Source organism: Myotis brandtii, unplaced genomic scaffold (assembly GCF_000412655.1).
Source record: "Myotis brandtii unplaced genomic scaffold, ASM41265v1 scaffold475, whole genome shotgun sequence".
Classification (NCBI taxonomy): Eukaryota; Metazoa; Chordata; class Mammalia; order Chiroptera; family Vespertilionidae; genus Myotis; species Myotis brandtii.
Window position 1 is genome coordinate 316,006 of NW_005368148.1, and position 23,790 is coordinate 339,795.

General features: G+C 34.5%; 1 protein-coding gene across 1 annotated transcript in view; it reads left to right on the plus strand.

Annotated features, from left to right (window-relative positions):
* PCDH15 (protocadherin-related 15) overlaps positions 1–23,790 on the plus strand; it is a 567,795-nt gene that overhangs the window by 283,048 nt on the left and 260,957 nt on the right. Inside the window, exons 11-13 of the mRNA XM_014547486.1 lie at positions 10,703–10,909; positions 19,937–20,071; positions 21,498–21,647. Of these exons, the coding sequence (XP_014402972.1) occupies positions 10,703–10,909; positions 19,937–20,071; positions 21,498–21,647 (492 nt within the window). The remainder of the gene's footprint in view (positions 1–10,702; positions 10,910–19,936; positions 20,072–21,497; positions 21,648–23,790) is intronic.

A 23,790-nucleotide genomic window follows, 5' to 3' on the forward strand; every position in this document is an offset into this window, starting at 1 on the left:
GAAGCTAAGGTAAAATGAAATATCTTCTCCTGGACTTTGAAGAATAATTCTTCTTTGAAAAGCTATATGTTCATTTAACCCCTGGTGAATGTCATGAATTAGAGATTTATCATCTTCATTTTATCTCTTTCTTCAAGTGATTTATTCAGTATTCTGACAAATAAAGTGTAAAGGTGAAACTAAAAGGACAAAATGGAGTCGTTCTCCAACTTTAGATTATTAAAGGATTAACACATGTCAGTTAAGAGGAAAAAATGTTCCAGATCAAATCTATTCCAAATTTTAAATAATAATAATCACCTAATCATACTTTTAAATTAAATACATATTTTAAATAAGAATTTTACATTTAGTTTGCCCAGTACAATTCATATTTATTCCTTTTGTTCTTGTATAATTATTCAGAATACCTCTTTCACTCTCAAAAATGCCCCAGTGTGGATGAAATGTTATGTGATCATCATAGTTCTTAAAAAAAAGCATCTATGATACAGAAATATGAAATCCCATTTTAGATTCTAGTTCTAATGAATTAGTTCATGCATGAAGTGTTGATAAGGAAGTCCAGAAAATTCACCTCCATTATCATAAATGCACCATTTCTTTAAAAAAATTGATTAGTTAATACTCTAGGCATCTAATACAAAGATTAAATGGATAAATTATTAATAATTCACTGCCTTTTAGTTGCTCAAACATAATTGTGTTTTTAATCTACATCACTCTGATAAACAACTAACAGTAAGGGTCACAATGATATCACAACCATCATTGTATCATGGTCTCTCTGATTTATATGTTCTGACTCATTGACCTGCTCTATCAGGCTAACCTTAAACTTCTTTTCCTTCCACATCTTGGGCATGTTAAGCATAAGCTACCACTTGCTGTTCCAGCCATACGAGACCACTTGCAGTGCCCTAAACTCACCATGCTCTTTCCAAGCTCCACGTATTTACTGGTGCTGTCCCTCTTCCTGAACCAGTCCTCCCTTCCTTCATCAACAGTCTCATTCACACTGACGCTTCATTGAAGCTTTAGATGCTGAGACGACACTTCTAGGAAGGCAGGGCCCCTGGTTGGAAGCCCCTCCTTGCATTCTGCATGTCCCTATGGTGGCTCTGAGCTTGAAGTAGCCTGTTTATTTTAGTCTGACTTTTATAAGAGGGAAGATTGTAATATTTTTCTTCACATTGTGGCCCAAGCTCCTACCTTTATGCATGTACAGTATATGTTGTAATGGTTTCCTCTATGGTAAGTAAAGCTCTTAAAGCTGCTGGAATCGGGTACCTGCAACTACATTATATTTCAATACATACATTTGAAAGTATATGTATTTGATACAATTTCATCTGTGTCTCTATTCCCAATAAATATGCATTGAACTTCACAAATAATTCAATCTGAGGAAAAAGTGAACCTTTATCAAAGCACAGTTTAAAGCTATGTATGAGTGTATGTTAATACAATATCCTTTCTTCTAAAAAAAAGATATATTTTTGACACACAATTGAAACTGAGCCACAGAACTGAAACTGGTGAGCTTATATATTAGTGGTGACGTGCAGGTTTTTCTGCATGTTACTTTGCTTTAGTAATTTGGGAGTCAAAGGACTGCAGCATCTGAGAATGATTGAGGCCTAAGAGAACAGCTACTGCAACCCCTGACCACATACGTGAATCTCTGGTGCCACTAGAAAGCATTTAGCTTCCATTTGAATAATGATCTCAATTATACTTTACCTCACAAGGACACAGTGGAAACAATTTTAAGGCATTTGGCATTTGCTAGTTTCAGTTTGCCAAATCCTTTCTGATTGCTTATTAGGTGCCTGACATTTTGCTTGGTGTTGAGGAGACATAGATGTATGAAAGCTCTATTCTCAAGGAAACCTCAGATATGGAAATTATAGTTTCAGGCCTACTTCCCTTCTGAATTCTGCATTCATATTTCCTATTACTGGCTGTATAACTCTTCCTAGTGTTATACAATTGTGTCAAATTAAGAACGTAGCAAACTGCATACATCCTTTTAAAACATTAAGCTTCCTTCTTTCCATTAATAATATTATAATCAGCCACTCACTCACCAAGCTTGGAGCTCCCAGTGCCTCTTAGGTATTTGCTTCCATATGTCCCCATCCAGTCAGTTTTCAAATCCTGTCTGGATGCCTCTGGAATTCATTCTCAAATGTCTTCCCAACTCTCCATGCTCACAGCAGTTCTCTAGTTCTTGTCCTTATGGCCATCGTCTCACACACATCTCACAAACATAAGTCCCCTTTCCTTGCACCCTACCCTCTCCCCACATTGCCTACTAAGTATTGCTAAAACAAGTAAACAAAAACAGATCATGCTGCTGCATATTGTCTTCAAGTCACTTGACGATGTGCCCCCTACGTGAATTTCCAACAGAGAACTTGATCAATTGACCGATCACGGGTGTCAGGGACAGACAGACAGAGTGACAGGTCACAGATCATCCGTCATCCCTTCTAAAATAAAAAGGATGACATCTCCCATGAAAATGAAAGTCCTACCAACACTCATTGACTCTGTTAAGAAGATTGTGAAGTGTAAGTTATGATTCTTTCTGCTATAGTGTAAGTATTGACAGTGTATCAAAAAGGAGAGAAATAAAAGGGAGAAAAGAAAGGGATGGACTCCCTTGGGGAAAGATTGAATAGGAGCCTTCAGTGAACCAGGATTAGGAGAAGCAAAAACTATCAGAGCTGATGTTGTCCAGGCACAGGAAGCAAGGCAAATGTGGTGGATGATACACTTTCATAATCCTGGAACCCCTCTAGTCATGCCCTCTCCCAGTCCCTGGGGATTCCTGTTGAAAGAATGAAGCACACATGTACCATGCATCTTAGTTCAGCAGGACAGTAAAGAATAAGCTCACTTCCTTTGCCCAATAACAAGGTCTCTAAGGTGAGGAAGAGAGAAAGTCCTCTACATTTTAGAGAAAATTACCCCACAGAAATGTCAGGCATTAGTTCTTATTAGTAATGAAACAGCAACCCACCTATGGATCTCTGAATGAATCACACTTTTGGATATCCATTGAAAGATTTGATGTTCATCTTTTATTTTAATTTTATGTTCTATTTGTTTAAAATGTGTTAGATTGTCACATAAAACATTATTTTTGTTCCCTCAAAAAGAACACTGTATTCTTTTATTTCATCCTGGTTGTCTACTACAAATTTTAAGTACTAGGTTGAATTCAATGTCTGTTAGGCCAGTTATGAAAATTAGTAAAAAGAAGGTTTGGTGTCCTCTTGTCTTATGCTGTTACTCACCCAGCTGTGTTAGTCAGAACAGAAAGAGAACACAGCCAGTGAATACAGTGACTGTCCAAAATGCAAGCTGACAAAAGACACACAGAGGTAATATTTTACTTACACTCTTTCCTTCCTCACAAGGTGACCTGCAACTGCTTGGCAGAAGAATAGCAATCTATTCATTCTCGTCACAGTACTTTGATTTTGCCAAAGCCTTCTTGTCTGCAAAGGTCATTGTAAGAGTGCAACATCAAGTCCAACTACCAGTATTGTACAATGTTCAAATGAACAGTTCAGGGCAGTCCTTGCCCTATCTCCCCACAGCACACCCCTTCATACACATACGCTATCTCAGCCCTCCTACATGAGTCTTGCCAAGCAATCTTTCTTCATAAGCTTCTTCTTGTTGCATAGAATACTAAAATTAGAAGGGAATATCTAAAAGCTTTCAAGCTAAATAGGGCTAATCACTATGATTTTTCTCAAGAACAGCCTGGTACAAGGAGAAACATTAAACTCTATCTTCCGGGCTCTGAAAAGTAACCTGCTTAAAGATCTATTTTTTGATATGAAGATTTATTGATATAATAATATTCCAGGATGGATTATTCCAGCTGGCCAATTCACATAAGATGCTTGAGTGCGTTTCCCCTCAGTTGAGAAAAATCTATGGGATTGGGATCAACCCAGCATAGGCCTTTGCTAGATAGGGAGGCATAAGGCAGGGCAAAATAAGGGGAATAAAACATGATTGGAAGCATTCCAGAAAAAAAGTTACTATTTTGACATTACCATAATTTTGTCTCTGGCCTGCCTTGCCATCTATAGCCAAGATGATTCTCATGTTCAAAACATTAGCCAAATAGTCGGATGTATGTGTGAATAGACAGTTTATTGAATTTGTGGTTTTCCCCAAATTGCTTGAGTTTTTATTTTTTAAATCATTCAAAATTGTGTTAATCATTTTAGTGCCAGTTACTGCTCTAAGAAAAGAAAAAAATATTTTTATTATTTAAAGGTATATTGGAGCTTCGAGGATTCATGTTTTTATTGCAATGAATTATAAACAGAATGGGCATATTCTTATAAGTGAAAGTAAAATATACTTCACTTTATTAAAATATTCTCTATGGAAGTATGTCAATATTATTTTGTTATAAATCCTGTTTGGGAGTGTGTTGTCTATATTTTGAGTAGGGACAATATTTTTTCTCTTTTGTCAACCAGAAAGTGTATTTCTTTCCAACTAAGAGTATACTTTGTTGCTGCATTTGTGGCATTATAAACAAGTCAGTTATATGATACACATATAAATTTGTTGTATTTTATCTGATAAATTATTGTGTAGTTTACAAGTTCTCATATGTTTGGTAACTATCATAAATAGGCTAGCTGTCAAACTCTTTATACATTCTTTAATTTTTAGAGTATTCAAGTTTAAATAAAGTCCATATAGGTTTTAAGGAAGTATAACTTTATTAAGAAAGGTCAAGAAATAATGAAAGCACTTATTTATAATTATTTATTAATTAGTAACATTAATATGATCTTTGATCCAGCAAATACATACTTCCCACAGACATCTCTCCCTAAGACCTCCCTAAAGAAAAATGGAGGGGTACCCTCTCTGCACATTTTGGGGGAGCAAGTATATAGCAATGTTTGGTAACATTTTTATTGAAATGCTACTTATATACAGAAACGTATACATCTAGATAAGTAAAACACCCAGATATAGGGAAAAAAATATGTATTACAAATATCCCTGATGTACCATCACTCTCTCCTAGTCACAATTGCTCACACACACCTAAGAACTCCACTACAAGATTCTAACATTATAGATTATTCTTGTCTGTTTTGAAAATATTTTAAGTAACTGAATTAAAGTATCATGTTTTAAATCAGAATCTTATGAGTTTTATGCACTCTCCACTGTTTTTTTAAAAAATATATATTTTATTGATTTTTTACAGAGAGGAAGGGAGATGGATAGAGAGTTAGAAACATCGATGAGAGAGAAACATCGATCAGCTGCCTCCAGCACACTCCCCACTGGGGATGTACTCGCAACCAAGGTACATGCCCTCGACCGGAATCGAACCTGGGACCCTTGAGTTCACAGGCTGACATTCTATCCACTGAGCCAAACCGGTTAGAGCATCTCCACTGTTTTTGGTTTTTTATTTGTTTTTTTATTGAAAATAACTTAGGAGGTTATATGTTCCACAGCCACGTATTTTCTGCTAGTGAAAGAACTCAATAACAATGTATTGTCTTTGTTCAAGGAAATGTTTTGACTTTTATGAACATTGGCTTTTAAGTAAAAGTCCAAGTAATTCACATTTGAATCCAAGGCAAACGTCTGAATGCCTGGCTGTTTGAAATTTGTAAACTAATCATGTCAGTGCAGTATACTAAATAAGTTGGTAGAAAGCTTAACTAAATATGTTGTAAAAATCTAAAGTGATTAGGGAAGAATGTTAAGTGAATGTAATTTCTAATCAAAAAGTCAAAATGGCCCTGGCCAGTTTGGCTCAGTGGATAGAGCATTGGTCTGCGGACTAAAGGGTCCCTTGTTTGATTCTGGTCAGGGGCACATGCATGGGTTGCGGGCTCGATCCCCAGTAGGGGACGTGCAGGAGGCAGCTGACCAATGATTCTTTCATCATTGATGTTTCTACCTCTCTCTCCCTCTTCCTTCCTTTCTCTGAGATCAATTTTTTAAAAAAAAACAAAATGGAATTGTAAATTTAGTCACCCAGTCAAATTCTCCAAACCAAATATTTTATTTCTACTTGAGAGTTAAATTTTGAATTACAAATAAAGGGTTAAGGGATCTCCATGAACCCTGGGTAGCTGGGTCGACTTGCCACTATTTCAGTCAGATAAGCAGCCTGCTATTAGCGAGGAAAGGCAACCTTGAGGCATTTCATTCTTTGTGTGTGGAAAGCTTTACTGATAGCAAGGGATGTGGTGTCCAGGAAAAGGACAGAGAATATTGACTGTGAAGAGGCATATGATAAAAGAAGTCATAGATCAGAGCCCTAGGGCCTGAAACAAGTTGGAAATTATTGAAGGGTTTTAATGAAATAACTGAAATCACCTGGCTATCATGTAACCAAAACACTAAATTGCAATCAGGGAACAGGCTACAGGCACGGTTGGAAGCTGACAGAGCAATTCAAGTGAATCCAGGTGAAAATGATAATAGGTGAGCTCAAGATGGTGACGGTGGGAAGGGGTGAGTAGTGAGATCCTGCATATATTTCAAAGTTATCGTCAATAAAAAGTCTTTCTTGATTACATGTGAGGTATGAAAAGAAGCAAGGAGTGCAGGTGACCTCCAGGTTCTTGGCTTGAGCAAGTGTGAAAGAATAGAGCTGCTATCAAGTGGGAAGACTGTGGAGCAGGTTTGTGATGGGGAAGATGAGAATTTCATTTTCACAGAGGTTACATGTGAAATGTTTATTAGATATCTAGGCAGAGTTGCTATGTACTCAGTTGGATATAGATTCTGGAGTTTCGAGGAGAGGTTCAGGCTGGAGATGTATATTGGGAGTCGTGTTACTAACATTTTTAAGGCCATGAGAAGAGAATACTACCCAGACCTGACTTTTAAGAATTTGGGGAGAAAGAGTAGAATCCAACACTTGAAAATGAAAAGAAATACATAATAATATAGAAAGAAAAGCAAGAGAAAAAGTTGTCATGAAAGCCTAGTGAATCAAGTTTTATATGCAGGCCAAGTAAGATAAAGTTTGAAAGTAAATATTACTTTAGCAATGTAGGAATCACTGGTGAATTTGACAAGAAAAGCCGTGTTTGAGTGGTGGGGGCGAAAGCCTGACTGAAGTTGACTTAGAAAACATTGTGAAGCGTGAGTATAGACAAAATGAGATGAAAAAAGTGGGCACTATAGGTGCACAATAAATAAAACCCCTGACTTTCTAGGAAAAAGTGATTTCTTTATTTTTTCCTAGAATTTACTTAAATATCTTGATCTGTCTCATTTCCTCTTTCCTTCCTCCCCTCAAATTATTATATCTACTTGACAGACCTCATATTAAAGATTGTGGAATTTCAGTTGCTTGCCAAGCCAGCAGGAAAAAAGTTATTCTGTATTCCGTCCTCTTGAGCTAAGAGATTATTATTACTTGTTGTTTTAATATTGAAAATGGAATGGTTTGTCTCTTTCAATGTTTTCCCTCCAAAGTAACTAGGTAGTGTAATTTTTATTCTTCTGCTTGTTTGGCTTAAGTTTCACTTTGGTCTTATTTTACTGAAAATGGGACTCATGCCCAGAAATTCTCCAAACAAAAGCTGGCTTTTAAATATATTTAACTTGTAAATGCAGACTTTATAGATATAAATAATGTTATAGGATGAAATTATTTTTTTAAAATACCACCTTGTTTCACTTGACCTGCTTTTTTATACTTACCTCACACACTCGTGGTTACAGTAGAACAAATTAAGTTAGATTTTTATGAATTCCTATTTATATTACATCAAAGAAGAGTATTGGCTGAAAGATTTGATGCATGGGGCCATTAAAGAGCAAAGTATAATAACATTAACTTGTTTTAAGTGCCATATTTAAACTCTAATTCTATCTGGAGTATCTATGTTATTAATATTTTTCCTACCACTAATCTCTCCCATTGTCTTACATTTGGATATTCATTTATATTCTCTGAATTAGAGAAACGTGTGGTGAATTTCCCTGTATAGGTGCCATGAATCAGGACACCTGTGTCTGGGCCCTCGTCTTTCATTTACTTACAGACAGTGGGGCCTTGAACATAAAACCAACTGTTTGCTTCTCCATCATAACAAAAGTATGTTTTCATATTTAGAGGCAAAATTGCACAGAGGTTAATTAAGACTGTGGACTTTGGAGACAGATATCTGACAAGCACCTCTGAAACACCTAACACAGGATAAACCATGTAGTAGCAAACCAAAAATATTAGTCATATTAACAACAAACTAATGTTAGGGCAGTAACAGGCAGAGCTTTCATATAGTGTTTTTAAAGATAAGGGGGATTAGATTCTTTTCGTCTAATTTGACTTTTATTTCTGTTTTATTGACTCACTTGTTTTCATCATGTAAATAATACGTTTGTGTGTTTTGTTTTGTTTTTTGGCTTCCCAGCTGGTAGTAAAAATTAACAACGTATGTGCTGACTGTAAAAACAAAACAAAAATCCATACTAGTATGAGCTGACTGTAACAATATCAGCCTCTTTCATGTTATAGAATGTTTTCTGCTTTCCCCTCACCATTCATACATTGTGTTTGTGTGTGTTTATTGAGGGAAGGGGACAAGTGGTAAATTCTGTTACTTTCCATAGCATTATTCATATGTCCAGGATATGAGATAATGGCTTGTGGACTAGAGACAAAATAAAGGGATAGAGAAAAAAAAATGTCCTGTGCAGAAGGATCTGCATATGAACTGATCCTGCTTTAATCAGATCAAGGTCATTGGGTTGGAACCTCATATGGACCAATTAATTTCATTTACTGTAAAAGTGATGTTTTCTAAGCATAGACTATCTCTTGTCCTGGTTAGCTGTGTTCAAAAGCCTGTTGTATGTCACAGAGGTCACTCCCAGAAGAGTTCCCATGCACACATTAATCACAGCCACTGGATGTAGAATGAGCATATCCATATGTATGTTGTCAGGAGCAATATGGTTATGTGTGAAGAAGAATGCATGATTCTAGAAATGGCTACACATTACTTCAGTATGGTTGCCCTTAGTGCCGAACTCATAAACCTTTCGTGCACTGGGCCACTTTGGCAATCTGCTGCAAATTTAAATGAATAAAGTAAACTATATAACCTTAAAATGGAAATCTAATATATTGAAATAGAGTTATCAAAATACTAAAAATCAAAGATTCATTTTTTCACAATGCTTTATAGAACATTATTTCACAATGGGTTTAATAATTACCATAATTTCAAAATATTATATGCATAAATTTATATTTCAAAGTATATCTTCAGTAGTAACAATAATGTGAAGTGATACTGTAATTTTTCTTGATGCAAAGTCGCCAGTGCTTTCAAACACCACTGTGGTTGTTACCCTCTTAAGTGATGAAAATGCTAAATTGCAGTGAGAATTATCTTCTGGAGACCTTGCTATAGGATCTGGATTAAATAATCTATTTAACCTAGAAAAGCACTCCAGGGTTTAATATAAAGGATTTAACTTTTACATTGAGTCGATTTCAAAATACATCTATTGCAACAACTGGGAAAATATCAATAAAAGTTTATGAAAAATACTTTGAATCTATTTCAGCAAATTTGCATACTATTGACTTATGTAAATGATTTCTCCTAAAGTTTGAAGTCAATTGTGATGAAATCTTCCCTTAAAAAAGAAAAGTTGGAATGCATGATTCTAGAAAAGGCTACACATTACTTCAGTATGGTTGTATAGTAATATACATTTTTTTAAAAAAAGAATAGCAAAGATTGGTGTTTCCCACTCACAACATGATCATATGGAAATTTTCTAGGAAAATTTCTTAGAAATATAAATTGTCATCATTTAAAAAACTAAACAGAAAAAATACAAGAAAACATATTTCTAATACATAAATATTAATTTTACTTGAATAACATTGCTAGCTAAATATATTTGAAATTCTACAAGTATTAAAATATTTTATTGAAATTACCTCTGTTCCTTATGAGAGCTCAAATAAGGCCTAAATATATTAATTTTATATAGAATTATGAATTATTTGGGGACTTAATCATTAGTGTGAAATGAGAAAACATGGAAGAGATAAAAATAAGTATCATACTTTGAGTAATGAATCTTTTTTGTCTTTTATTTAAATATTTCATCAGCAATTTACTGAAACATCTTCACTTCTCAATTTTATGTCTAAGTGCATGTAAGCAGTTATCTTCTAACACTATCTAGTGACAGCTGCAATAATTTATTGCAATTATTATTGTTATTATTTTTTAAAAGAATACACTGATTTTGATGACAAAAGACCAAAAAATTGATGAAACCATTTCCTCATTCGTTTTCTAAGTCCCTCTTACTTTCAAAGCATTTCTTCTTTCCGTAATGATACCAGTTCAAAAGCAATTCCCCATTCAGTGGTTCTCAACCTGTGGGTCACGATCCCTTTGGCAGTCAAACAACCCTTTCACAGGGGTCGCCTAAGACCATCCTGCATATCAGATATTTACATTACGATTCATAACAGTAGCAACATTACAGTTATGAAGTAGCAACGAAAATAATTTTATGGTTGGGTCACAACATGAAGAACTATATTTAAAGGGCCAGAAGGTTGAGAACCACTGCAAAAGTGACACTCAGAAAGATCCCATCACTTAGAATTTTTAAACCTGTTTTTATTCTTTTCTAGGCTGAACAGGACAATGGTCATCCTCTCCCTGCCTTTGCCAGTCTACATATTGAAATACTGGATGAGAATAATCAGAGCCCGTATTTCACGATGCCCAGTTATCAAGGCTACATTCTAGAATCTGCCCCAGTGGGATCAACTATTTCCGACAGTGTAAATTTGACCACCCCTCTAAGAATTGTGGTTCTAGACAAGGACATAGAAGATGTAAGTTAAATGTAAATTTTGCTCATTTTGTTAACATGTCTCTTGTTCTACTTATGTCAACAAGAAATGTTATAAAAACCTGGTTACATGAGCTATAGAATAGAGAAAAAATATAAATGAGAGTCTTATTATTGTCATTTAATTCTATATCAAAGATAAGATTTAACAGGTATGTTTAATTCAGCTGCTTTTTTTCTCAGTTTACAGATATTCAGTATAAGGAAGAAAATGAATGTTTCTTCAGTAGCTTGCTAAATTATCAGGGCACACTTATTTATTCATATGGGTTAAAACAGTTTACATAATTGTTAATAGGGAAAAATTATGGCATTATGCAATAAGTACAAAAAAAATCATGCTGGCAGTCCTGGGATGGGATTTGGGGGACTTTTCTGATAGTATGTTATTACAAAAAAAAAGCATTTGAGGCAGCTGACTTGCTTGCACTTCTGTCAGTAACTGTGATGCTAACTCCACTCCACTCATCATTGCCCTCTGTTTTTCTGGCACTGATACTAGCCACATCAATGGGAAATGGTCCTGACTGGGTAGATCATAGTATTTCGCCTTTTTAGCCAGAGTAATTGCTTTGAATGGTGGGCAGAAAATCTATACCACGCCAGTCAGAGTCCTCCCAAGAAATGAAAGACTACAAAAAAAAAAAAAAAGAAAAGAAAAGAAAGAGAATCTGGAAGACTTTAGCATTAAAGAAGTGCGAATGAACCTGAAGCCATTGGAGCCGTGCTTTCTGACATCATAGAGAAAATCTGTTATCACTGAAAAAGAATGGAGCCTGACAGACAGAATCCTATTGGGTTTCTGTGTTGTTTTGTTTTGTTTTGTTTTGTTTTGCTTTTAGGTTATGATTTCCCCAAAGCTATACGTGTGGGAGTAGATATTATTAGACTTGGGCCACCGGAAGACTCAAGGAAGTGATAACGTCTTCTGCAAGTCTGGGAGATGCAAATTAAGGGCAGGATTATTTCCAGGCACACAGAGGCTGGTTTCAGAGGTAGTAAGATGGGAAGTATATGGTGACTGAATGGACTCAGAAACTTGGCTTCCCAAAAGTTAAGCAACCTTGCAAACCTCTTTTGCCAATAAGCCCCTGCTCTGTGCTAACCAGGCATTCTATTATTCTAAGCTTAAAGAATATTCTCCACTAACCGGTTGTCCTGTAGACAGGTACAACCACATTCTTGGTTAAAAAAAAAAAAAAAAAAGAAAGAGAATCTGGAAGACTTTAGCATTAAAGAAGTGCGAATGAACCTGAAGCCATTGGAGCCGTTGCTTTCTGAATCATAGAGAAAATCTGTTATCACTGAAAAAGAATGGAGCCTGACAGACAGAATCCTGTTGGGTTTCTGTGTTGTTTTGTTTTGTTTTGTTTTGCTTTTAGGTTATGATTTCCCCAAAGCTTTACTAATCCTAAAGATATTCCTTTGATTCTGTGACTACAACAGCATTTTCCAGTGTATCCTTGTTTTAGACATGCTGGACATTTGATTTGTCATTTACAACTCAAAAAGTCCTGGTCGGCACTGTATCCCTCTCCAGTTGTGTTGTCCAATAGAACTTTTGTGATGATGAAAATGTTCTGTGGCTACGCTATTGGACAGGACAGGTCTTGATTGTCTCTGAAATCTCATCAAATGGAGCTTTTTTTTATCAGTTTAGTAAAAAAGAGGACACTTTCAGATTTGTTTTCTCCTGGGGGAAACTCGTGGGTCTAAAACCTTTAGAAAACAGCACCTAGAATTCTGCTGAATTTAACGCCAGTTAAGCTCTTAACTCCCCTGAGCTGTTTCCAAGGGGTGGGATAGCATGTGCTGGTCCTTAGGCGTTTGTATTCTGGAGTTAGTCAGCCCTGGGTCTGATTTCTGGTTTTACCACAATAGCTGTATAATACTGTGACCACCAATTACCCCCATTTTATCCAATCACCTGTGATCCAAAACGTATATGGTGGTAACCACTGCTTCCTTGACCTGTTCCTTCATTTGGGGCTGGAGGGGCTGGGCTTGGAGAGAAACTTTTCCTTATGTGCTGCCATGTATAGGGACAGAAGCATGATTAATATGTTGTATAAAAGAGTCAAGTAATTAAATGAGTGGTCAGACACACATTATTTATTATTTAAGCCCATCTTTTATCTAAAATTACCTACAGTGAATACTTATCATTAGGTGCCCAGAAAGTAAGCAAATATATCTAATCCCAAAGTGACAAAGATTTTTTTAAAATATCCTATATAGTTTCTTTATATTTATAATTTAAATACGCTTATAGAATGAGTATATCTAACATATACATCAAAATTTCTAGTTATATAGAATTAACTGTTTCACAATATGGCCCATCCCTTGGTTGGGCAACTAATTCTTAGAAAGCTCTTTATATAGAGTTAAAACCAGCCTTTTTGTAACTCATCCATTATTCCTTATCTCTTTCATTTGTCAGCACACAGAATAAATCTACAAAATGGTCATTAATGTGTTTGAAGATGGGTTTATGCCCTTCTGAATCATTTCTTTTTCCAGGTCAAACAGTCTGTAAATCTTAAAATAAAATATGGTCAGTATGAGGTTAAAGATCTCAATTAACAACATAAAACTTCAAGGCCTTTTTCACTCACGGGCAAGAATTTTACTCTATGGTAAAATCTTGCTGATTTTGAGTCAGAGTTAGTAAAATTAATCAAAATAGGGATAGCAGTTTAAGGATATAGACAGAGACAGTTCCCCTCATAGAGGTGTCAGCAATGGAAATGGAGAATAAGCATCAGGCATGAAAAGAGAAGTCCTCACAGCAGGAGTTGGCTCTCCAGAGTTGCTCAAGAGCAGCCACGCCTAAAGACAAATGCCAAGCACAGGTCAGACTTGGATTTATTTGTCCAAAAATTAAGTGGAGTTCCTTTCTTCAAATGTGTGTAAAGTTAATACAAAGTTTTAAGAAATAGTAACAGAGATTGATGAGTTTTGGTGTTATTCACAGAATATATTTTGAGTAGGAAGGGTCACTGTGAAACTGAAAAAAAGTAAACAAAATGTTTTTACTAATGCTTCTTTTCTACAGACATTAGAGATATAAACATGTACAGATATGAGAATCATAATTAAATATTTAAGTACTCTTCACAGTTTTAAAATAGTCTATAGGTATAACGGTAATGCACAAGATTTTTTATGTCATGTCTGAGACCACCAAGTTTCCAGTGGCAGAACCTAAGTAGTCTTCACAGTTTTAAAATAGTCTAGAATATAGGTATAACGGTAATGCACAAGATTTTTTAAGTCATGTCTGAGACCACCAAGTTTCCAGTGGCAGAACCATTGAAAGTTGATTATTTAATCTTGGTTATAAAAAAATAACAGGGAATAGTAATAAAAAGAGGTTACACTTGTAGATTCACTTATAATTTCATGTCAATTCACATCCCTACATATAGTGTTATTTCAAAATAAAGGTATCTTTGAAATCTAATACATACAATATAGCGTTAAAGATATATGTTTTATAAATATTACTATACTATCATGTATGTTATGTTTTTCAGAATATTAAGAAATGACTATTCCTTGGGAAAAGTTGTTACTTTAAATGTACTAACTAGAAAAGGTGTTTTATTTCTTTTTCAGAATATTAAGGAATGACTATTGTTATTACTTTAAATGTACTAACTAGAAAAGGTGTTTTATTTATTTTTATTTGTTTGTTTGTTTGTTTGTTTGTTTTATTAGTGTATACCTGTATGCCATATCTCAGTTTGTGGTTATTTATATTTACATTTTTTATTTCATATTTAATTTGCACATAGGTTCCACCTGGTGGAGTTCCTGTAGGTTGTTATTTAATCTTGGTTATAAAAAAAATAACAGGGAATAGTAATAAAAAGAGATTCACTTATAATTTCATGTCAATTCACATCCCTACATATAGTGTTATTTCAAAATAAAGGTATCTTTGAAATCTAATACATACAATATAGCGTTAAAGATATATGTTTTATAAATATTACTATACTATCATGTATGTTATGTTTCTTTTTCAGAATATTAAGGAATGACTATTGTTATTACTTTAAATGTACTAACTAGAAAAGGTGTTTTATTTATTTTTTATTTTATTTGTTTGTTTGTTTTATTCATGTATACCTGTATGCCATATCTCAGTTTGTGGTTATTTATATTTACATTTTTTATTTCATATTTAATTTGCACATAGGTTCCACCTGGTGGAGTTCCTGTAGGTACTAGGTGTGTTGATTTTGTTTGTTCTTTTGTTAATTGCTGTGGTTCGATTTCTTGTTCTTTTCCTGTTCAATTAAAACAAGTAGGCAATTACTTGTTATCACCTACAAAAATGTCTATAACTACTTTAAATATATATGCATATAGGTTTAAACTAAGTATATTTACATTATATTATAGTTATAGTACTATGAAATTGTGTAGAATCCAAGTTGCAAGTGACTTAAAGATTATTTAATTATTAAATGATCTTTTAGTCCATGACAAACCTTGATAATTCATCACTGCATCCTTTCTGAAAGCTTGTAAGGTTGGGGTCAAACCCTTTTCAACAAGGAACCTCAGAAAATTACTATCAACTGATTCGAATTGGCAGATGAGATAAAATTTTTTGTCATTTTTGTATTATGGTTTGTAACTTATGTGTGTACATAAGTATGCATGTATATATATGTACATATATATGTTTCTATGTTGCATGTGCATATATATGAGAATGCATATAATCTTGTGTGTGTATGTGATATATTTTGGTGCCCATTGATTTCAAATGCAATGGTCTTTCCTTATTTAAACATACTTCTACTCTATATGACTAAATTTAAAAATTTTTACAGTCATATCTTTGTTTATATTTGAAATCTAGATATGTTTACTTTTTCATTTATATGTTTGTGCTGTGAGAGAATATGAGCTTTTTTACCCTCCAGAAAATAATACACAAACCACTGAAGTAATATGTCATACTTTTAGTGTATATTAAATGTATACTTTAGAGTAAAATAGTATTACCTTATGTTAGGGGGGAAAAAGAACATTTATTAATCAGCCTTCTGTGCACATATTGATTTAGAAAACTAATATTTACTTTAAATAAATTAATAGACACAGGACTGCATAAAATTTATTGTCCCCATCAGGATATTAAGCCAGAGCATTATCTGCTTATGAGTGTCCATTTATACTCATAACATGTCATAACTTAAACTAGCATTATCTTTACAAATAAATCTAAAATATTAAATTTGAGTGATAATTGGCTGAACATTTCCCAATCTGCCTTAAGTTTTGTACTTAAAGAAATGCACAGATATTCACCAATGACATCTATGTATGCAATACATATATTTACATTTTTTATTTCATATTTAATTTGCACATAGGTTCCACCTGGTGGAGTTCCTGTAGGTACTAGGTGTTGATTTTGTGTTTGTTCTTTTGTTAATTGCTGTGGTTCGATTTCTTGTTCTTTTCCGGTTCAATTAAAACAAGTAGGCAATTACTTGTTAACACCTACAAAAATGTCTATAACTACATTAAATATATATGCATATAAGTTTAAACTAAGTATATTTACATTATATTATAGTTTTAGTACTATGAAATTGTGTAGAATCCAAGTTGCAAGTGACTTAAAGATTATTTAATTATTAAATGATCTTTTAGTCCATGACAAACCTTGATAATTCATCACTGCATCCTTTCTGAAAGCTTGTAAGGTTGGGGTCAAACCCTTTTCAACAAGGAACCTCAGAAAATTACTATCAACTGATTCGAATTGGCAGATGAGATAAAATTTTTTGTCATTTTTGTATTATGGTTTGTAACTTATGTGTGTACATAGTATGCATGTATATATGTGTACATATATATGTTTCTGTGTTGCATGTGCATATATATGAGAATGCATATAATCTTGTGTGTGTATGTGATATATTTTGGTGCCCATTGATTTCAAATGCAATGGTCTTTCCATATTTAAACATACTTCTACTCTATATGACTAAATTTAAAAATTTTTACAGTCATATCTTTGTTTATATTTGCAATGTAGATATGTTTACTTTTTCATTTATATTTTTGTGCTGTGAGAGAATATGAGCTTTTTTACCCTCCAGAAAATAATACACAAACCACTGAAGTAATATGTCATAGTTTTAGTGTATATTAAATGTATACTTTAGAGTAAAATAGTATTACCTTATGTTAGGGGGGAAAAAGAACATTTATTAATCAGCCTTCTGTGCACATATTGATTTAGAAAACTAATATTTACTTTAAATAAATTAATAGACACAGGACTGCATAAAATTTATTGTCCCCATCAGGATATTAAGCCAGAGAATTATCTGCTTATGGGTGCCCATTTATACTCATAACATACCATAACTTAAACTAGCATTATCTTTACAAATAAATCTAAAATATTAAATTTGAGTGATAATTGGCTGAACATTTCCCAATCTGCCTTAAGTTTTGTACTTAAAGAAATGCACAGATATTCACCAATGACATCTATGTATGCAATACATAGATACAAAAAATTGCTATTTTAAATATTCATAAATATCAAAAGCTATATTTTAATCAGAGATGAACTATGCAGAATAGATTATTATGTATTAAATATACCTTGTACAATACTTCTCTACATAAAACAAGTAAGCTGCAGTTCTGGGAAATGCTATTTTAGTCTCTAACTAGTTATTATAAAAGGATCCAAGAAATGGAGACAATTAAATTATCAAAAGTCTTTAATGTTTCTGTTTATCAATTATGAGAGAGTCTGTTTATGGAGTTCTGGTGTTTATTTCATCTTCAAATGGGAAGTATTTGACAAAGAAACTCTGTGGCTTTCATAAAATCAGTACAATGAGTGGTCTTATTTTTAACACACCATATTACACTAGCCTTGTACATATGCACTGCTTCACAACTCAACAGTCATTGCAGTATTTCCTTATCATAATATCTGACATTAAAAAATGCTTAAAACGTAAGGTGAGTATTTAAATTAATATCTAACAAAATTATCTAACAAAAGTAGAGAGTGACTGAAGGATTTGAATAAAGGGAAAGGAGTGAATATTTGGTAAGCAAGTCACATAGTAATACTTGCTCAGTTTGGGTTAATAGTGTACAGGTGAGTAAAGGAAGCTGTCCTAACTGTGTTCATTGGCACAATTGTTGCTACTTGCAGACAACAGAAAAAAAAACACATTTAATTTGAAAACCTTGTAATTACATAAAATCAAGAATAAACACTAAAGAATGGCACTCATACTTATTTAGTTTTTATTAATTGAAACTGCATGCTAATAGTTTTGATTTTTAAAATATAATTGAATTTTATGATTGATTAAAGTATAAAAAAATAAGAATCCTCAAAATGTAATTCAAATATGTTTATTTGGAAATAATTTGTAATTTAATTTTCTAAATAAATTAACTTTTTATTAACTGACATATTTGATTAATGAAAATACCCCATTTTCTACCCATGCTGTGCTATTTGAGTCATAACATTGAAATAAAAACAATGAAGTGCCTATTTGAAAGGATCAGTGTAAATCTTCTTGACCTTTTACATCTCTTAACAACTTATTATTTTATAACTAGACCAATGGAAATTTTCTGTAGTATTAATTTATTTTATTCTAGAATAAATGTAGCACACTGACCTTATATCAAAATCATGAACAGAGAAGCTACCATGATATATCTAAGTAACAGCTTGTTATGAGATATTATGATTATACAATTTGTGTCAGGTTCAAATAAAACCATTCATTTCAAAGTTATTTGAAATAAATACATATTGAAATTTAAGATATATAAAATATATTGTGGGTTAAATTATCTACACTTTTTAATGTGCATTGTGCATTTCAACTTCTCATTTCTACATAGAATTTTCTTAAATGTGAGTTCTATTTTTCTCAAATTAGCATCTGTTTAATGATTCTAAGCTCTCTACTGTGCCCTCAGGCCTTGATACCAGATTTAGAAAAGCAATCTATGATATTTAATTAGATTTCACATTATACTATGCATAATATTTTAAAAGTTGCCATAATCTATGAAAACACCTTACCTTCCTGCATACCTTTTTGCTGTTTTTATAGCCTTCTTGATAATCCCACCTCACAGTATTCCCTTTTTACTTGCCCACCTGCCCTCCTATTCCACTATGCAGACACCAATCCAAACCTCCTACTTCACATCTCTGTTCTTGCTCTGAACTACAGACCTTAAAGCCTTCAATTTCAGGGATGGCAGTCAGATTGTGAAGGGTTTTCAATTCTTAGTTAATGATCTCCCTTTTGAACTTTTGCAATCACTTCATCTTTATGTGGTTATTTTTTCCTAGACTCTTTTATCAGACACATGCAGTGAATTCATATATTTTCAATCTAATAATCTGAAATAAGTTCATTAAAATAAGCATGTTTCCCCTTGGAGAATCTTTGCAGCATTAAATAAAATAAGCATGCTATTTATAGATAATAAATTATACATAACTAATTTTATTTTAAATTAAATATAGGAACAGTATAATAATATGCATATGTGCAGATTACATATCATATGTGCATATGTACAGCTAAAACTGCTCCATTTTCCTTTTTTTGCATTTCTTATTTTATGAGCCCAGTGACATTCTGAAAAATATTTACATTAAATAAACAATAAGACTATATTTAATTGGATTGTTTTCTACTTTATCTTTCTTTTTACAATTTTCCTTTTTATTCACATTAATTTTACTAGTATTTATTTTATTACTTTGTTTTCCACAAAATTAACCATTGTCTTTGGACTTTTTAGCTTAATGATGAGTAAATATTTAGTGAAATCTCTTTTTTTTTTCCTTAGAAATCCTCAAGATGGTTATGCTTATTTTGTAATAAATTTGAAAAATTGTATTTCAGGTAACGAATTCAAAGCTGTATCAATTAGTCAGCAATTTAAATAACAGCCTTTTTCCCCCCCAAAGACGAAAGACCCAGAGCTTCACCTTTTCCTGAATGACTACACCTCCGTGTTCACCATCACACCGACTGGAATCACCCGCTTCCTCACCTTACTGCAGCCAGTGGACAGGGAGGAACAGGACACTTACATCTTCTCGGTAAAGAGACTTTTATGTAGATACATATGTAACAGGACGTGATGTCTGTTTAAAGCTGAAAGATCAGTTATCTGAGAGAAAAATCTATAATAGTTTTAAGTAATGCCATAGGGACTATCATACTTCAAATGGACATTGCTTCTTTCTGTTTATACGTTTATTTAGCTTATATGACCATTCTTTCCAAACATTTTTAATTTTCGAGATGAAGACAAAAATATGGGCATTTCCTTCATCATACCCTCAGGATTGACTTCAATTGAGATACTATAAACCAGAATCCACAATGTAAGGAATTATTTCCTAAACTTTTTTTATTACTGTTATTTTTTGCTCTTGCGTTTTTAATTTTGTCATAGGGTTAGGCTAGTGGATCTCAACTGGAGATAATCCTTGCACCTCCCTTCTCATCCCATTGCCTCCCTTCCTTCTGGGAACATTTAGACATGCCTTGAGGCATTTCTGGTGGCCACTATTGTGAGTGGGTGCTGTTGGCATCTGGTGGGTAAGAAAGCATGCTGCTCATCTTGTCATGATCTTACAAGATACATGACAGCGTCTCCAACCTCCCACAAAGAATTATCTGATTCAAAATAACAGTACTACTGAGATGGGGAAATTGTGGGTTAGGTTAATGAAGAAAAGGAAAGCTTATTGAAGCTGTGAATCCAAATTTCTGAACTAGATTTAGTTAAGATGTCAGAGGTAAATGATCTGATAGAAAAGTACTGTTTTTAGGACTTTTAGCGTTCTTTCTGGAGAAGTCTGCACAGCAGAAGACCTTACACCAGAGCTTCCAGAAAACCCAAACTGACAGTTAAAACTTTGAGAGTGGATTTCAGAAGTCATTCAGAACAAGGAGCATAGTGTTGCAGCACTATTTTTTTTAATCAAGTCTTCTTAAACTGTGAATACTGTAATTAAGATATTACTATTAACTAATGTCAATGTGTCCTTTAAAAATTGTCATTTTGTGAAGAGATTCTGCAAATCTAGGACACTTTCTTGACTTATAATCAGCATTTTGGCTTTAAAAGCAACTATTGAATTGTATACAAAATATGTAAAAATGGAGAAAATTTTCTGATCAATTTTATAAAAATTAAATAGTAGTTCACTCCTAAGAATCAGCAATGTTATTGGCCCACTTCAAGCCTCTACAACATTTTACATACCGGCTTATTTAAAAGGTGCTTGGCATTGAATACATTGAAATTAAAACAGAATCTTCTATAATTGCTTCTGAGCACATTAAAACATTCTAATTATATATACTATTATAGCTTTATTTCTTTTATTGACAAAACATATTAGCACCCTTTTAAATGTGTAAATTACATATAGAAAACTTAAAATATAAGAATGAATTCTGAACTGCTTATGTTTGCCTGATATCTCTATTAATTGTATTTTTCTACCCCCAAAGATGACGGCCTTTGATGGTGTGCAAGAAAGCCAGCCAGTTGTTGTCAATATTCGGGTGATGGATGCAAATGATAACACTCCAACCTTCCCTGAAATATCCTATAATGTCTACGTTTATACAGACATGAGCCCTGGGGATAGTGTCATACAGGTAACTACCCATATAATTTGATGATATATATCAAGTAGTTATGTTCATGGGCATATTAACCAATGTAACCCAATAAATTCACTAAAAAAAGGGTAATTTGAATATGCCAATGAGATGTCGTACAGTGCTCCTTTTCCAGAAAAGGTGAAAGTTCTTGACTTAGTAAGGGAAGAAAAAAAAAATTGCAGACAGATTGCTGAAGCCTAGATAGGAATGAATCTTCTAGCTGTGAAATTGTGAAGAACGAAAAAGAAATTCTCACTAGTTTTATTGACACACCTCAAACTTCAAAAGTTATGGACACAGTGTATGATAAGTACTCAGTGAGGATGAAAAAAAGCATAAAATTGTGGCTGGTAGACATGAAAAGAAAACATTTTTTCGATTAATGGCAACATGCTGTGCCAGAAAGCCTTGAGCCTATCCAAGGACTTCAGCAAGAAATGATACATTTCCTGCCAGTAAGTGATGGTTACATAGAATGACTTTGGACTGAAAAAATATAAAACTTACTGGGAGGCTGTGTCTGAAGATGAAGAAGCTGCTGCCACATTTCCAGTAGAGTTGAAGTTGATTAGCGTTTCATATTCTCTGAGGTTTCAGGCATCCGCTGGGGTCCTTATAACATATCCATCACAGATAGAGGGGGACTACAGTATTTCTAGTCATTGATTGATTCAAAGAAATACATTTCTCTTTACTGAGGCACTCTCTCATAGGGAAACAAAATATAGTTTGCACAGATAAAGAAATGCCAATTATTGTCATGTTCTCAATTTAGACCTGATTCTCATTCTATATAATAAAACCCTAATATAAAAATCGACTGAACTGAGGAATGATGGATGGACTGACCTGTCCCTATGATGCACACTGACCACTAGGGGGCAGACACTCAACAAATCGACTTAACTGAGGAATGCCAGGTGGACCAACCTGTCCCTATGATGCACACTGACCACCAGGGGGCAGACACTCAACGCAGAAGCTGCCCCCTGGTGATCAGTGTGCTCTCACAGGGGGCGCGCCACTCAGCCAGAGGCCAGGCTCACAGCTGGCGAGCACAGTGGCAGTGGTGGGAGCCTCTCCCGCCTCTGCTGCAGGCAGGTGGTAAGGAGCAAGGGGTCTCAGACTGCAAGAGCCCTGGACTGTGAGAGGTATGTCTGACTGCTGGCTTAGGCCTGATCCCTGACTTAGCCAGGGGGATCAGATGTAAACCAGCAGGTGGACATCCCCCAAGGGGTCCCAGACTGTGAGAGGCTGCAGGCTGGGCTAAGGGGCCCCCTCCAGTGTACGAATTTTGTGCATTGGGCCTCTAGTCTCTATACTAATAAAAGGGTAATATGCTAATTAGACCCAGTGTATGAATTTTGTGCATTGGGCCTCTAGTCTCTATCTATACTAATGAAAGGGTAATATGCTAATTAGACCAGATCGACTGGACATCTTCCAGATGTCCTTCATACTTCCAGATAAAGCTGGAGCCTGGCCCTGGAGAAGCCGCCCCGGGCTGGAGGCAGGGAAGCTGCCCGCGGTCGCAGTCCCGGGTGCCTGTGGCCAGTGAGGGGGAGGGAAGCCCAGATCCCTGGTGCGGGGGCCAAGGCAGAGGTGGTTAGGGGTGATCAGGCAGGCAGGTGAGTGGTTAGGGGCATTCAGGCAGGCAGGCAGGAGAATGGTTAGGAGCCAGTGGTCCTGGATTATGAGAGGAATGTCCGAGGGGTCCCAGATTGCAAGAGGGTGCAGGCCGGGCTGAGGAACACCGCCCCCCTGCACAAATTTCATGCACTGGGCCTCTAGTAAAAACATAATTAGAAATAAGATGGAGTCCTAGATTAAGCTGATTATCACCCTACCCCTTTCCATTCTTTTACTCTTCAATTTTTATTTTCTTCTCTCATGCTTCAGACTCCTATTTATACTTTACACATCTTCCCCTCATGTTCACCCCATACTCCACTAATTATTCCATTTATTTCCTTTTTTTTTTTTCACTACAATAAGCTTCTGTCTATTGATTCTTTCTCCTTTGGCCTATAAATATCCTTAAATCTTCCCAGGCCCTGGTTGAAGCACTCCTCTCATATAAAACTTCTTGCTGCTATTCCACTCTGATAATCCACTATGATGTTTTCAGGCTCTTGGG